At 39.7% G+C, this 12,664-nt stretch overlaps 1 protein-coding gene across 5 annotated transcripts in view; it reads right to left on the bottom strand.

The window, feature by feature from the left end:
• Positions 1-4,076: 4,076 nt before the first annotated feature.
• evi5b (ecotropic viral integration site 5b) overlaps positions 4,077-12,664 on the bottom strand; it is a 56,324-nt gene continuing 47,736 nt past the window's right edge. For all 5 annotated transcript variants that reach the window (XM_017433727.3, XM_017433726.3, XM_017433731.3 and 2 more), the window contains 2 exons: positions 9,380-9,475; positions 4,077-6,384 (listed from right to left, as the gene is read on the bottom strand). In XM_017433727.3, the coding sequence (XP_017289216.1) occupies positions 6,094-6,384; positions 9,380-9,475 (387 nt within the window). In that variant the 3' untranslated portion in view covers positions 4,077-6,093. The remainder of the gene's footprint in view (positions 6,385-9,379; positions 9,476-12,664) is intronic.

Below are 12,664 nucleotides of genomic sequence, written 5' to 3'. Positions count from 1 at the left end.
CACCAGGGAGGCGTCCAGGAGGCATCCTCACCAGATGCCCGAGCCACCTCAGCTGGCTCCTCTCGACGTGGAGGAGCAGCGGCTCTACTCTGAGTCCCTCCCGGATGACCGAGCTTCTCACCCTATCTCTAAGGGAGAGCCCAGACACCCTGCGGAGGAAACTCATTTCAGCAACAAGTCTGGTTGTTTGTAGAAATTGTGCCATATCAAGCAAAAAAAGAGGGTAAATTTTTATTTTATGGCAGCAACACATCTCAGTAAAGTTGGGACAGGGGCAACAAAAAGCTGTACAAGTAAACAGTATGCATAAGAAACAGCTGAAGAAGAATTTTGCAACGAAAATCAAGGACTGGGTATAAAAAGAGCTTTTTAGTGAGACTGAATTTCAGAGGTCAAGATGGGCAGAAGTTCACCAGTCTGTAAAAAAAATGACATTCAAAAATAGTGCAACAATTTCAGAAAAATGTTCTTCAATAGAAGATTGGGAAGACTGAATATCCCATCATCTACAATATTTTGATGGTATTATGATATCATCTAAAGATTTGAAGAATCTAAAGAAATCCATGTAGTCAAAAATCAAGGCTGAAAGATACTGGACACTTTTGATCTTCGAGGCCCTCAGGGGCCCCTGCATTAAAAACAGGTCTGATTCTGTTCTGCACATCACTAAATGGGCTCAGGAACACTTCCTCAGATGATTACCTGTAATCACAGTTCACTGTCTCATCCACAAATGCTGCTTAAAGGTCTGTCATGCAAAGAAGTAGTCAGATGTGAACATCATGCAGAAATGCCTCCATCTTCTCTGAGCCACAGCTGGACTAAGGCAAAGTGGAAAACTGTTGTGGTCAAGCGAATTAAAATTAGAAATTCTTTTTGAAAACCACAGATGTGACGTCTTCTGTACTAAAGAGGAGCGGGATCATCCAAACTTGTCAGTGCACAGTTCAAAATCCTGCCTCTCTAAAGGTATGGGGGTTCATTACTGCCTTTGGCATTGGGTGCTTACACATCTGGAAAGGCATCACCCACGCAGAAAAGTATATAAAGGTTTAAGAACAACATATTCTATATTGCCACAAATATTCACTCACCCATCCAAATCATTGAATCCAGGTGTTCCAATCACTGCCATGTCCACAGGTGTATAAAATGAAGCACCTAGGCATGCAGACTGCTTTTACAAACATTTGTGAAAGAATGGGTCACCCTCTGGAGCTCAGTGAATTCCAGCGTGGTAACGTGATAGAATGCCAGCTGTTCAATAAGTGAAATTTCCTTGCTACTAAATATTCCACAGTCAACTGTTTGGGGTATTAAAACAAAGTGGAAGTGATTGGGAACAATAGGAACTCAGCCACAAAGTGGTAGGCCATGTAAAGTCACAGAGAGGGCTCAGCGGAGGCTGAGGCACATAGAGCACAGAGGTCACAAACTTTCTGCAGAGTCAATATCTACAGACCTCCAAACTTCATGTAGCCTTCAGATTAGCTCAAGAACAGTGGCCAGAGAGCTTCATGGAATGGGGTTTCATGGTCGAGCAGCTGCATCTAAGCCTTACATCACAAAGTGCAATGTGTCGGATGCAGTGGTATAAAGCACACTGCCACCGGACTCTAGAGCTGTGGAGATGAGTTCACTGGCGTGATGAATCATGCTCCTCTGTGTGGCAATCTGATGGACAAGTCTGGGTTTGGCTGCTGCCCGGAGAACAGTACTTTTCTGACTGCATTGTGCCAAGTGTAAAGTTTGGCGGAGGGAGGATTATGGTGTGGGGTTGTTTTTCAGGAGTTTGGCTCAGTTGATTAGTTCCAGTGAAAGGAACTCTGACTGCTTCACCATACCAAGACATTTTGGACAACTTCATGCTCCCAACTTTGTGGGATCAGTTTGGGAATGGCCCCTTCCTGTTCCAACATGACTGAGCACCAGGGCACAAAGCAAGGTCCATAAAGACATGAATGACCGAGTTTGGTGAGGAAGAACTTGACTGGTCTGTACAGAGTCCTGACCTCAACCCTAAAGAACACCTTTGGGATGAATTAAAGCGGAGTGCACTATCCAGGCCTTCTCGTCCAACATCAGTGTCTGACCTCATAAATGTGATTCTGGAAGAATGGTCAAATATTCCCATGAACACTCCTAAACCTTGTGGAAGAGCTGAAGCTGTTATAGCGGCAAAGGGTGGCCAACATCATATTAAACCCTATGAATTAAGAATTGGATGCCACTCAAGTTCATATGGGTGTGAAGGGAGGCAAGTGAATACTTTTGGCAATATAGTGTATGTTCCCATCCAGATGACATTTTCAGGGAAGACCTTGCGTATTTCAGGAGGACACCACATACTGCATCCATTACAACAGCATGGCTTTGTAGCATTAAAGTCCAGGTGATGAACTGACCTGCCTGCAGTCCGGACCTCTCACCAACTGAAGACATTTGATGCATCATGAGACAAAAAAACTAGCAAAGAAGACCCAGGACTGTTAAACAGCTAGAATCCTCCATCTGACAATAATGAGACATTTCCCTCCAAAGACTCTACAGTAGTAGCTGGTCTCAATTCTTAGATGTTTACAGACTGAAGGGGATGTTTCACAGTGGAAACGTGGCCCTGTCCCAACTTTCTGGAGGCGTTTTGCTGCCACCAAGTTCATTGTGAATTTGTTCACAATGACAAAGACCTCGTCTGGATGGGAGCAGATGTTGTGAACGAACTTGGGTTTGTAAGATTTGCAAATTAGTGATCTGATTTTATTTACATCTAGGGTTGCAAAAGGGCGGAAAATTTCCATGGGAAGTTAAGCTGGAGAATTTTGGAAATATTTGAAATCGGAAACTTTAAATGGGAATTATGGGAATTATGGAAATTATTGGGAATTTATTGAAATTAACTGGAAATTGGGGGTAAATTAAACATCATATACAAACAAATGTAAATATTTTTGTTTTGTCATAAGCAAAAATGTAAAGTAATACAATTAAAAACCATGACATTTCAACAGATTTATTTGAATTGAACTCTAGTTTTAATTATTGAACAATGAACAATTATTTTAATAAACAACCAAAACATGAATATGAACTCCCCCACCCAATCAAAAAGTAAAATGCCCCCCACCCCCACTAAAAAAGTCCCATTCAACATGTAAAACAAAAGCCTCGCAAGCCTACATTCCGCATGTTCTGCATTTTTGCCTAAATCCTTCATGCAATAGCCTCTTCCTGGGCCTGATCAATGTTCACCATGTTCACCTCCTCAACAGTGTCACTGTCCAGCCTCATTGAAGATGGCTCTGTGTCAGACTCAAAGAGCCTTAGGTTTGCCCGAATGGCCACTAGTTTTTCCACCCTCACGTTGGTAAGCCTGTTGCGAACCTTTGTGTGTGTGTTCCCAAACAGTGACCAGTTGCGCTCAGAGGCAGCTGATGATGGTGAGATTTGGAGGATGATGGAGGCTGCAGGTGCAAGGGCCTCAGATTCACAAAGTCCCCTCCACCAGGTGGATGCAGATATGTGATGGCATGACTGCCATATTCCATCCCCTTCCCAAAGGCCCTGCTTGGTTCGGAACTTTGCCAAACTGCCCAGAACTTTGCCTTTATCAAGAGTCTTGTGGCCAGACATGGCTGTAATGACAGCATAAGCACCGTGCACAGTGCATGCTGGGGGCGTGGCCTCAATAGCCCTGCAGTAAGCAGTGCTGTGTGCATGTGATTGAGGAGTGTACTTGCATTAATTCTGGTTGGTTGTTTTAGCCAAGAATATGCTACAATATATTTTCCCCAACTATATTTAAGTTCCCTATTGAGGGCCAACCTTCAATTTTGTAAATTTCTTTTTTATTCCCATAAATTCCCATTAATTCCCATGGAAAGTTACCAACTTTGAAAATTCCCTGAATTTTGCAACCCTATTTACATCCCAACTTTTCAAAATTGGGGCTGTAGTTTTCAAAAATTGCTTTCTGCAAGTTCCAATAAAATTTGTGCAGTGGTTCATGAGACATTTTGCTAACACACACATTTAGTCAGCAGGTGATAAAATAAAAAGACATCAGACAAAAAAAATGTATCAAACATTTTATTAAGTTCTTGCTCTTCCTCTCCTTCACACACACACACACACACACACACGCACACACATAATCTCATGTAATCTTCAGAGTGCTGAGCGCTCCATAGTGTTGTTCATCCGTCCTTACTGCACTGCAGACTCAAAGTGCCAAAAATGTTCCTGTCCCATTAAACATAATGTGTCTGTATCAGGAACAATGTATTTATCACTGACTTCAAGTCAGACTCTCATCTGGTTCCTGGACATTCATGTCTGTAAAGGTTTGTTCATAGTGGACATCCAAATTCAGTTTTGCACATCCAGACCCGTCTCATGGAGCAGAGCTGGCTTTGGGTACAGTCTGCGGACTCCAGATTCAGCCCCTCCTTTGAGTTTCCTCAGATGCTTGTCCATTTGCATCAAACATATGACAGACGTAACATGTGTTTGACTCAACAGCATATGCAACTCGGGCCAAAAGGACTTTCCTTTCAGCATGAAGGCAGAGATCTGCCACATTTTCAGAAAGATAAGATACACTTAAAAAAGGGACAGCTGGTCATTTTAGAAGTGATGTTCTGTCTCATAGTTATCAATAGCACCTTATCAGCCATGACATCAGTCAGTCAGAGGGCAGAGGTCTACCTTCAGGCTAGCCAAACAAGGGGTGGTCTATTTTTTCAGGCCTATAAAACAACTCTTCCACAGAATCAACATAGTTATGGACAGTTATATGCTGATGGTGCCAGGAGTTGAGTAAACTTTTCCACTGTGGCTAGAGGTGCTGATCAGGCAGACAGATACCAATGATGTGTGTATTCGAACCAGCTTTTGTTTACCATTACTATCCAGGCATTATAGTGTATGTGTATTTTATCTCCTGTTTTTGTTTCCTTTTACTCAAGGACAGCGCAGCAAAACTTTCGTTGTAGAATCAAGCATTTTATTTCATTTCATTTTATTCTGCAGCCTCAGCACCATCTGAAACTACACAGCCTATACTTTCAGCACACATACTTTCACATGCTTAAGTGTAGAGGTTAATATTAGGTAATGTAGAGTTGTTTCATGCAGGGATGTTGTTTGTAGAAGAGTCGTTTCAGAAGCCCATTTGCAGTGCTTTAATGTGATTTCACGGCTGATATGGTAATAACTATAGATAGCTATCTGACAGAACATCACTAACTCATATCCCTTTAATTCATGTTTCCTGCTCTGATCACAGCAGAATGATCAGGGTGCAAGGAGACCTTGTACTCTTCTGAATTCTTTGTCCTTTTTCTACCATCTATAACTTATGTCCCTTTTTTTCTTTTTCTTTTTTTTAGAAGATATTTAAACATTAGATATGCAATTACACAATGTTTTCAAGTTCGAAAGGAACAGAGAGAAAGAAAAAAAACCCCAACACATTTAGATATTTACACATATGCAGAAGCCCCACTGAGTGTGAAGCATGTGTTAAGGCCTAAACATCATCAGGTCATTGCTGGCTAATAGAAGCAGCTTTGATACCAGAATGATCCTGACAACACACACACATACATACACATGCTTACTTTTGCCTCTACATCATGGAAGTAACGGTAGTAATGGCATCAATACACTTGATATTCATTTATAAAATCCTTTAAAAATATAAAAGCACATTGGATGAAGTGTATAATTATAGCATAAAAAGTTTTATTGCACAGTCTCTTTCTCTGTGTTTTATCTGTAGGGAGGGCTTAGGAGTGAAAGACAGACCCCGTTCCCTCATTCCCCCCCCCAATCCCCTCTGGCCTCTGGGGTCTATGTTTAATTCTCTGCAGAGCTCCAGATGGACCTCCTCGTTTTAGTCATATAGACCAAAAGAAAAAAAAACCTACCAAAACACAAAGCCATAAAGAGCTCCAGGCATGATTCACATACATGAAATGAAGATGCTGCTTTTTGAAATTCAGAACTTCCAATCCAGGCCTCTCCTGTGAAATGGCTGCTAGAACCATGCTCTCTTCCTCAGTGAGCAGCGCTGGGCTCCGTCTCAGCTGCTCAGACGGTGGTGGACTTCTGGATGCCGCTCTGAGGCACAGAGAGCTGAAGGGCCTCCCCGTCCTCATCCTCACCTTCTGAATCCTCAAACTTTGTATCCTCAAACTTTGGGTGCAGTTTGATACGTTTGCTGCTCCTCTGCTGATGCTCCTGGAGGTCGGAGGTTTCCTTTACTCCCTCATCGTCTGAGGACTGGTAAGACTCATTACCCCCCATGTAGTGATTGACAATATGGATCCCATCAAAGGTGGACTGACTGGTCAAGACCCTTTGCCCTTTCAAGCAGAAAATCTGTAAAGGTAGGGATGATTAGTTAATGGCTTTATGATAACAACACTGACCAATAAAATGATCAAAAATGCAGGTTAATGGTAGCAACTGTGCAGTTACTGGTTAGAGCAATATTTGCAATGAGCAATAATACTGCTGTGGTTTTTGATCAAGAAAATACAAGAAAAAGAAACAGGTTTTCATTTTAAAACAAAATGAAAACCTGTTTCTTTTTCTTGGTCCTTTGTGTTTGATAAAAGACAAATGGATTTCTCAGAATTGATGAAACTGTAATAACAGTATGAATGCTGAGTCAGCTTTAACCATATTTTCCTGTTTATAGTTTCTTCTGTACATTTATTGCTAACTACTTCTGCATAGTTTGTGCTAATTTAACAATTTATACATCAAAATATTCAGCTCGATCGGGAATAGCATGCTATGACTTCTGATTTTTGTAACTTTTTCACTTTTCAAAACATTTCACTTTATTTACATAATTGTATCTCATACAAATACATGGAGCTCTCAATTATTTCAAAAAGTATCTCGGAAATCTGCTTCAGCTGTTTTATGTCCCAATTAGCTTTTAGCTACTATCCCGCTCATTTTATCTTTTAGCTACTGTTGTACTTGTTTTCACTTAACTCAGTTTCATCTTCAACAAAATTTAGCAAAGTCATTCAGCTCTCAGCATTCATACTACATTTTCAAAGAAAATGCACATTTTTCTCTAACTGAATTGATAAAACAGACACTAATGAAACTGATCGACATTTGAATTTGATCAATAAAGTATCCATCCATCTATTGATAGTGAAATTTATAAATAGCAGTCAGTGATATATGACAGCAACATGATGAAATGGTTTTAACAATTTTTAACACGCAGTACACATGGGAAACAAAAAAGACCAATGATTTGAACCCTTTGCATTTTGAATATTTAATTTATATTATATTTATGTTATGTTTTGGGATTTTATGTACAGTAGGTACACACAATATGAGTTAAAAACAAAACCAAAATCAAAACAAAAAAGCCTCTGAAAAGTAGAGTGTGCATATGTGTAGGTCCATCTAGCAGAAATTTTAATGGCAAGCCCCTTATGTTATGGATCATACAGGCTGTAGCTCTGTTAGGCTGAATAGTTTCTGGTAGAGATGCACTCAACATAGTTTTGTTGGCCAATTCCAGTTTTGGTATAGCTCTTACATGCGGATACAAATTTTGGCCACGTTTTATTTTGCTCTTAAAGCTATTTTCTGCTGTTTATCTGTGGTCGTATTGCAGAGGCAACAAGCCCAGTAGGGAAACTCAGGCATCCCTCTGCCCAGCTCCTCCTGGGAGATCCCAAGGTGCTTCCAGGCCTGTCTTGGAGTCTCCTACCAGTAGGATGTGCTCGGAAAACCTCTTGGGGGAGGAGTTCAGGAGGCATCCTCATCAAATGCCATTTACTTTCTAGTCCAGTCAGTGAGCGAGTGAGTAGACATAGGTACCTACCCATGTCTACTCACTCGCCTACAATGCAATGCATAGTGAGGTCATGTTACAGTCTAATTTCCCACACGGTACCAATAAAAAAAAACATTTCGACAGCATAATACTGTCACCACCATGGATCACAGTGTGCATGGTGGTGTAAATATTTATGAATGCATTACTTTTAGTTCTTTTTAATCTCCAAATTTCACTTCAAAAATTTGGAGATTTGTGTGTAGGCCTTTTTAAAAAAAATCCCAAAATAAAACAACTTCAATTAAAAATTCCATTACAGCATAAAAATGCCAGTGTGTGAGAATATTTTAGGCGGAATATGTAAAGTACAATGTAATGCAGTTTTATTTTTCTGTGACAGATGGCTCCATTTAAAACTGGGAGACAATCCTTGATGCTACAGTTTCAGCTCACATAAATGTTCCTTGGAACAAATATCAGCTATATCTTAAACAAAAAACAGCAGTGGGTAAAAAACAGTTTTAAGAAACTATAAAGCAATGTTTATGGTTGATGTTCATCAGTTTAACTTTTCAATCTCTATTTATGAATGTCTTCAGCACTGACACTTTAAATGGGCCCATTGAGATGAGTGTCAACACACATTTGAAAGGTCACCTGACACATCTGAAACAACTCACCTCGGTCAGCCTGCCAGGCAACAGACAGACATGTAGGAAAAAAATACATTCAGAGCACAGCACAACACACAGGACTAAATATGTCTACATTTACTGCAAAGAGAAAGTCGTCATCTGGATGACTACAGTCAAATTTTCCAGAAATGTGATGCAGGTTTTTAATTTAACCTGTGAGAGAGGAAAGATGGTGGGACTTGTTAGTGAGCTGCTGTACTTTCAGGTTTGTTCACCGCAGACACTAAATGTTAACATGATTCCTCGCAGGCCACTCTTCAAACATGAAGCATCTAAGGCAAAGGTGAGAGGGGAAATGACTGATGCAGTGACAAGACTGACAGAAGACGACTTACTTAGTAAAATTAAAGGGAACCACTGTTGCCTTTTAGATATCAGGTTAGATATTATCTTACTCAAATATGAATTCATGCCATTATTTTAGTGCTGTGAACTTCTGTTGCTTGCTGTACCTCGGACCTATGCTGCAATTAGCAACTACCGTTTCCATCTCATCTGCGTAAACACATTGGTCTTGTTTATGAAGATATCTGCAAGAAGTGTGCTGTCAAATCCATACAGGAAGTCTCTGGGTGTAGTAGTTAACACTTCTACTAATCTGTAAAGCTCAAAGTAAAACCTGAGGAAACGTGAAAAGCTACACCAAAAAGGTGACATCAACAAAGTAACTCTCTACACCCGAAAAACACATTTTAAACATTAAAAGTTGCAAGTAAGGCAGCGCATTAGTATTGAAGCAGGTACTTGGTACTGGCAAAAGTAATATTTATTTTTATTTTTTCATTCATCTACACAAGAGAAATGTAGTTTGATTCCAGACTGAAATGACAAAATTACTTGAAGCTATATTTATCAGTCTCACCTCATGTTTCAGCTCTGCTATCTGGTCTTTGAGGTCACGGATGTACTGGCTGGAGTCTGTGTGGTTCAGCTGGCCTTGGACCTTTCCTTCTTCTTTCTGTTGGGAAAGGAAGACAATAAACACAAACAGCTTTAACACTAAACCTGGTGATGGTTATGTCTAGCATCATTCAAATCATCTGCAGAGACAAAGCAAAATGAAAGCCTAGCGTTCCTTAAGGGAATGCAAAGCTCACACCTTTTTTTGCTAGAGTTTTAGATCAAGATCAACTTACGTTGAGAAATGGAGTTGAAGGTGTTTTGGTCAAAAATAGTTGCAAATAAAACGTGCAATCTCATGCAAAATCACAAGATGTCATGTGCTGTGAATGACTTTCAGCTATAACCACAAATTTTAGCTCAATGATTGCTAAACTGACTCAATTCTAGACATTTTTTTATGTTTTCTAAGGTCGGTCAGCTGTGGCGGCCAACTTGAATGGGGTTGGCTCCAAAAGTTGTAAACATACAGCCACTGATTATTTCCTGTAGGTTTTATTAAAAACAATCTATTGATTCATGATATATTTTGCTAACAGAGACAACGTTGACTACAAATAGGTAATAACTAAATTTTAAACAAAGATCCTGCACAATCTGTACGGTCTCAAAATGTGTGTCGAGAATCAGTCTCATGTGCTACCACACCAGACTTTAGATCAATATGTGTAAAATTGACTAAGACAGCCATTTTTATGTTTATTATGGTCAGTTGGCTGTGGCAGCCATCTTGAATTAGAGTAACTCCAAAAGTTAATCAGTTGTTGATGTACATCCAATGATTATTTTCTGCAAGTTTAATTAAAGTTTGTTTAGTGGTTCATGAAATAAATGTTTAACTTGTTACAAAAAATGTGAGCTACTACACAGACTGTAAAAAAGCCTCCTCCAGCTACTAACTGGGATGACGGGTAACCAAAATGACAGATGTTGAGGGAAACACAAAACAGTGTCATTTGTGCTTGATTTCCTCCTGAGGCCCTGGGGATGAGGCTGACTGTAAGCTCCAACAGTTAAACAGCTCATATGATGTTTACCTTCCTCAGTGCACACATCTGGACACACGGGAGAAGATGCTGCATTTCAAACCACCATCATACTCTTCCACTTTTACGTGGTGCACTGACTGCAACACAAACTGCAGCACTGAGGCAAAAAAGGAAATATGTGTGCACAACACACAGCAAGGGGTGGGGTGTAGAGAGGTAAGACAACCAGGTGGATAACACCCTAAAATACAGATAGGATTTTTGATTCCTGTGGTAAGACAGAGCTCAAATATGAGAGTCCCAGTAGGCTTTTTACTTGTTTTTTTTGTAAGAGGAGGTATAAATAAGTCAGATTGTTTCAAGAATCAGTTGTTTTTGAGGTCTAGCAGCTCCAAAATACAGCAAAAAAAAAGCAGGCAGTTAATAAGACTTCCTCCTGTTCAGCTGGGTGCATCAGCAGGTGTCAAATGTCATAAACGTCTCATAGAAACATGCTCCTTATTAGGGCTGCATGATATTAGAAAAACTTGAATTGTGTGGTGTTATTGTTTAACATTGTGATGACTATATCAGTTGTGATAAACCAACATTTTCCTCCCTCCTCACTTTCTCTTCTGTCATTTTCACTATCATCTAAACCAGGTGTGGGCATCAAGGCCAGTGAGAGTCTTTTGAACTAACTAAATATATCAACATTCATGGCATTAACACATGGCAGTTGGAATAAAATGGCCTATGATTTATTACAGTCCAAGCAGTCCTTGGAGAAAGTGATACTGCTTTGACCGATACTGTGATGATACATTTATGATATACTGAGCAGCCCTTCTCCATATGTCCTTGTAATCGATGTCCTCCTGTATTTCATACAGTGCTCATTGCTTTTATTTGTTTTGTTTGTAGTCACACTGGCAGCACCTCACAAAAACATGTTGTTATCATCAACATCCAAATCAAGGGCACCAAATCACAGCTCAGAGTAGAATTGTACATGAAGTCGATTAAAATGCTATTTAACAAAAAATTTCATATAAGTTAAGAAATGTATGACACTTTTCATGCATCTTCATTGTGGTGGCTGTGATGTTCAGGTTATTTCAAATCTGAAGAGAGAATGTGTGACAATTCACAACTGTGGTGTTAAAATGTATGCTACTTTTTTGTTGCTAGTTTGGTTATAGCTAAAGTAAGAAACTGATCTGATAAATGTGCACGATTAGAAAGAAAATACATTTGTGTTAATCTCAGAGCAACAATAGAGCTTTAAAAAACAGAACAAAACAAAAAAACAGGATAAAAACATTTTGTACAAATCTGTGAGTATGTCATAGAAACCTCAAAATAAACCATGCATGCCACCTTTGGTAGAGCCTCTGCTTCAAGATGAGAAACCACTTCCTATCAGGCTGAAACACAGAGGAGCTTCAGAGTTCAGCAGAACTCATGACTGTCAGATTCAAAGAGTCCTACGCAAAAACCTTTAAGACATTAAGTTTTACAGACTATGTTTTCCATCATTTTATTAACCCTCTCTATTTGTGTTAAAAGCTAAGAACACATTGTTTAAAGTGACTACAACCTGACCTCTCACATGAAAACGGTTGCCATGGTGTATGATAGTCTCCAACAAGAAAGCAAAGGAACTTTTTCCCCTTTTAAATTGAAAGAAAACATTTTACCCACAAGTTATTCAGAAGGTAAAAACCACAGACCAAACGTGGCACAGTGATTTAAATCCCTGCTCATTACAGAGAAAAGTAAAACTACCAAACCCGAAAGAACCAACTGTTTTCTACTTGGCGAAATAAAGGCAGAGTGAGGTGTAAAAAGGTTCAAAGAACTCTGCATATTATTGAAAGAGTCAACCGAGAGTTCATTACGCAGATTCTGAAAAGTATGAGGGCGGTTGTGAATTTGTGTGTTGAATGTTTTCGCTCTATCACCTAGTAACCAAACCTCAGACCACACGATGTGATTGTGTGTGCGCCTGCGGATGAGAGGAGGGGAAGGCTCGAGTTGGTGTCATACTTATAAAAAGCTTGGGCCTCCAGTTTAGATTATCAGAAACACCTTAAACACAGGAACAAGTTAACAACAGGCCTTTAAAAAGACTTCTTAGTTATGACTGTTTTCATCTTATCAGAAATTCAGTGTTTGGTTTGACACCCTGGTAAGGCAAGAGAAATTTAAAAATAAAAAGCCCCAAAAAACTCAACTCCAGTTTTGTAGCTGAGAGTCATCCTCATTTTGTGTTTAGA

The sequence above is a fragment of the Kryptolebias marmoratus genome, linkage group LG24 (genome assembly GCF_001649575.2).
Source record: "Kryptolebias marmoratus isolate JLee-2015 linkage group LG24, ASM164957v2, whole genome shotgun sequence".
NCBI lineage: Eukaryota > Metazoa > Chordata > Actinopteri > Cyprinodontiformes > Rivulidae > Kryptolebias > Kryptolebias marmoratus.
Note: the sequence above shows the minus strand (reverse complement) of the source record. Positions and strands in the feature narration are given on the sequence as shown.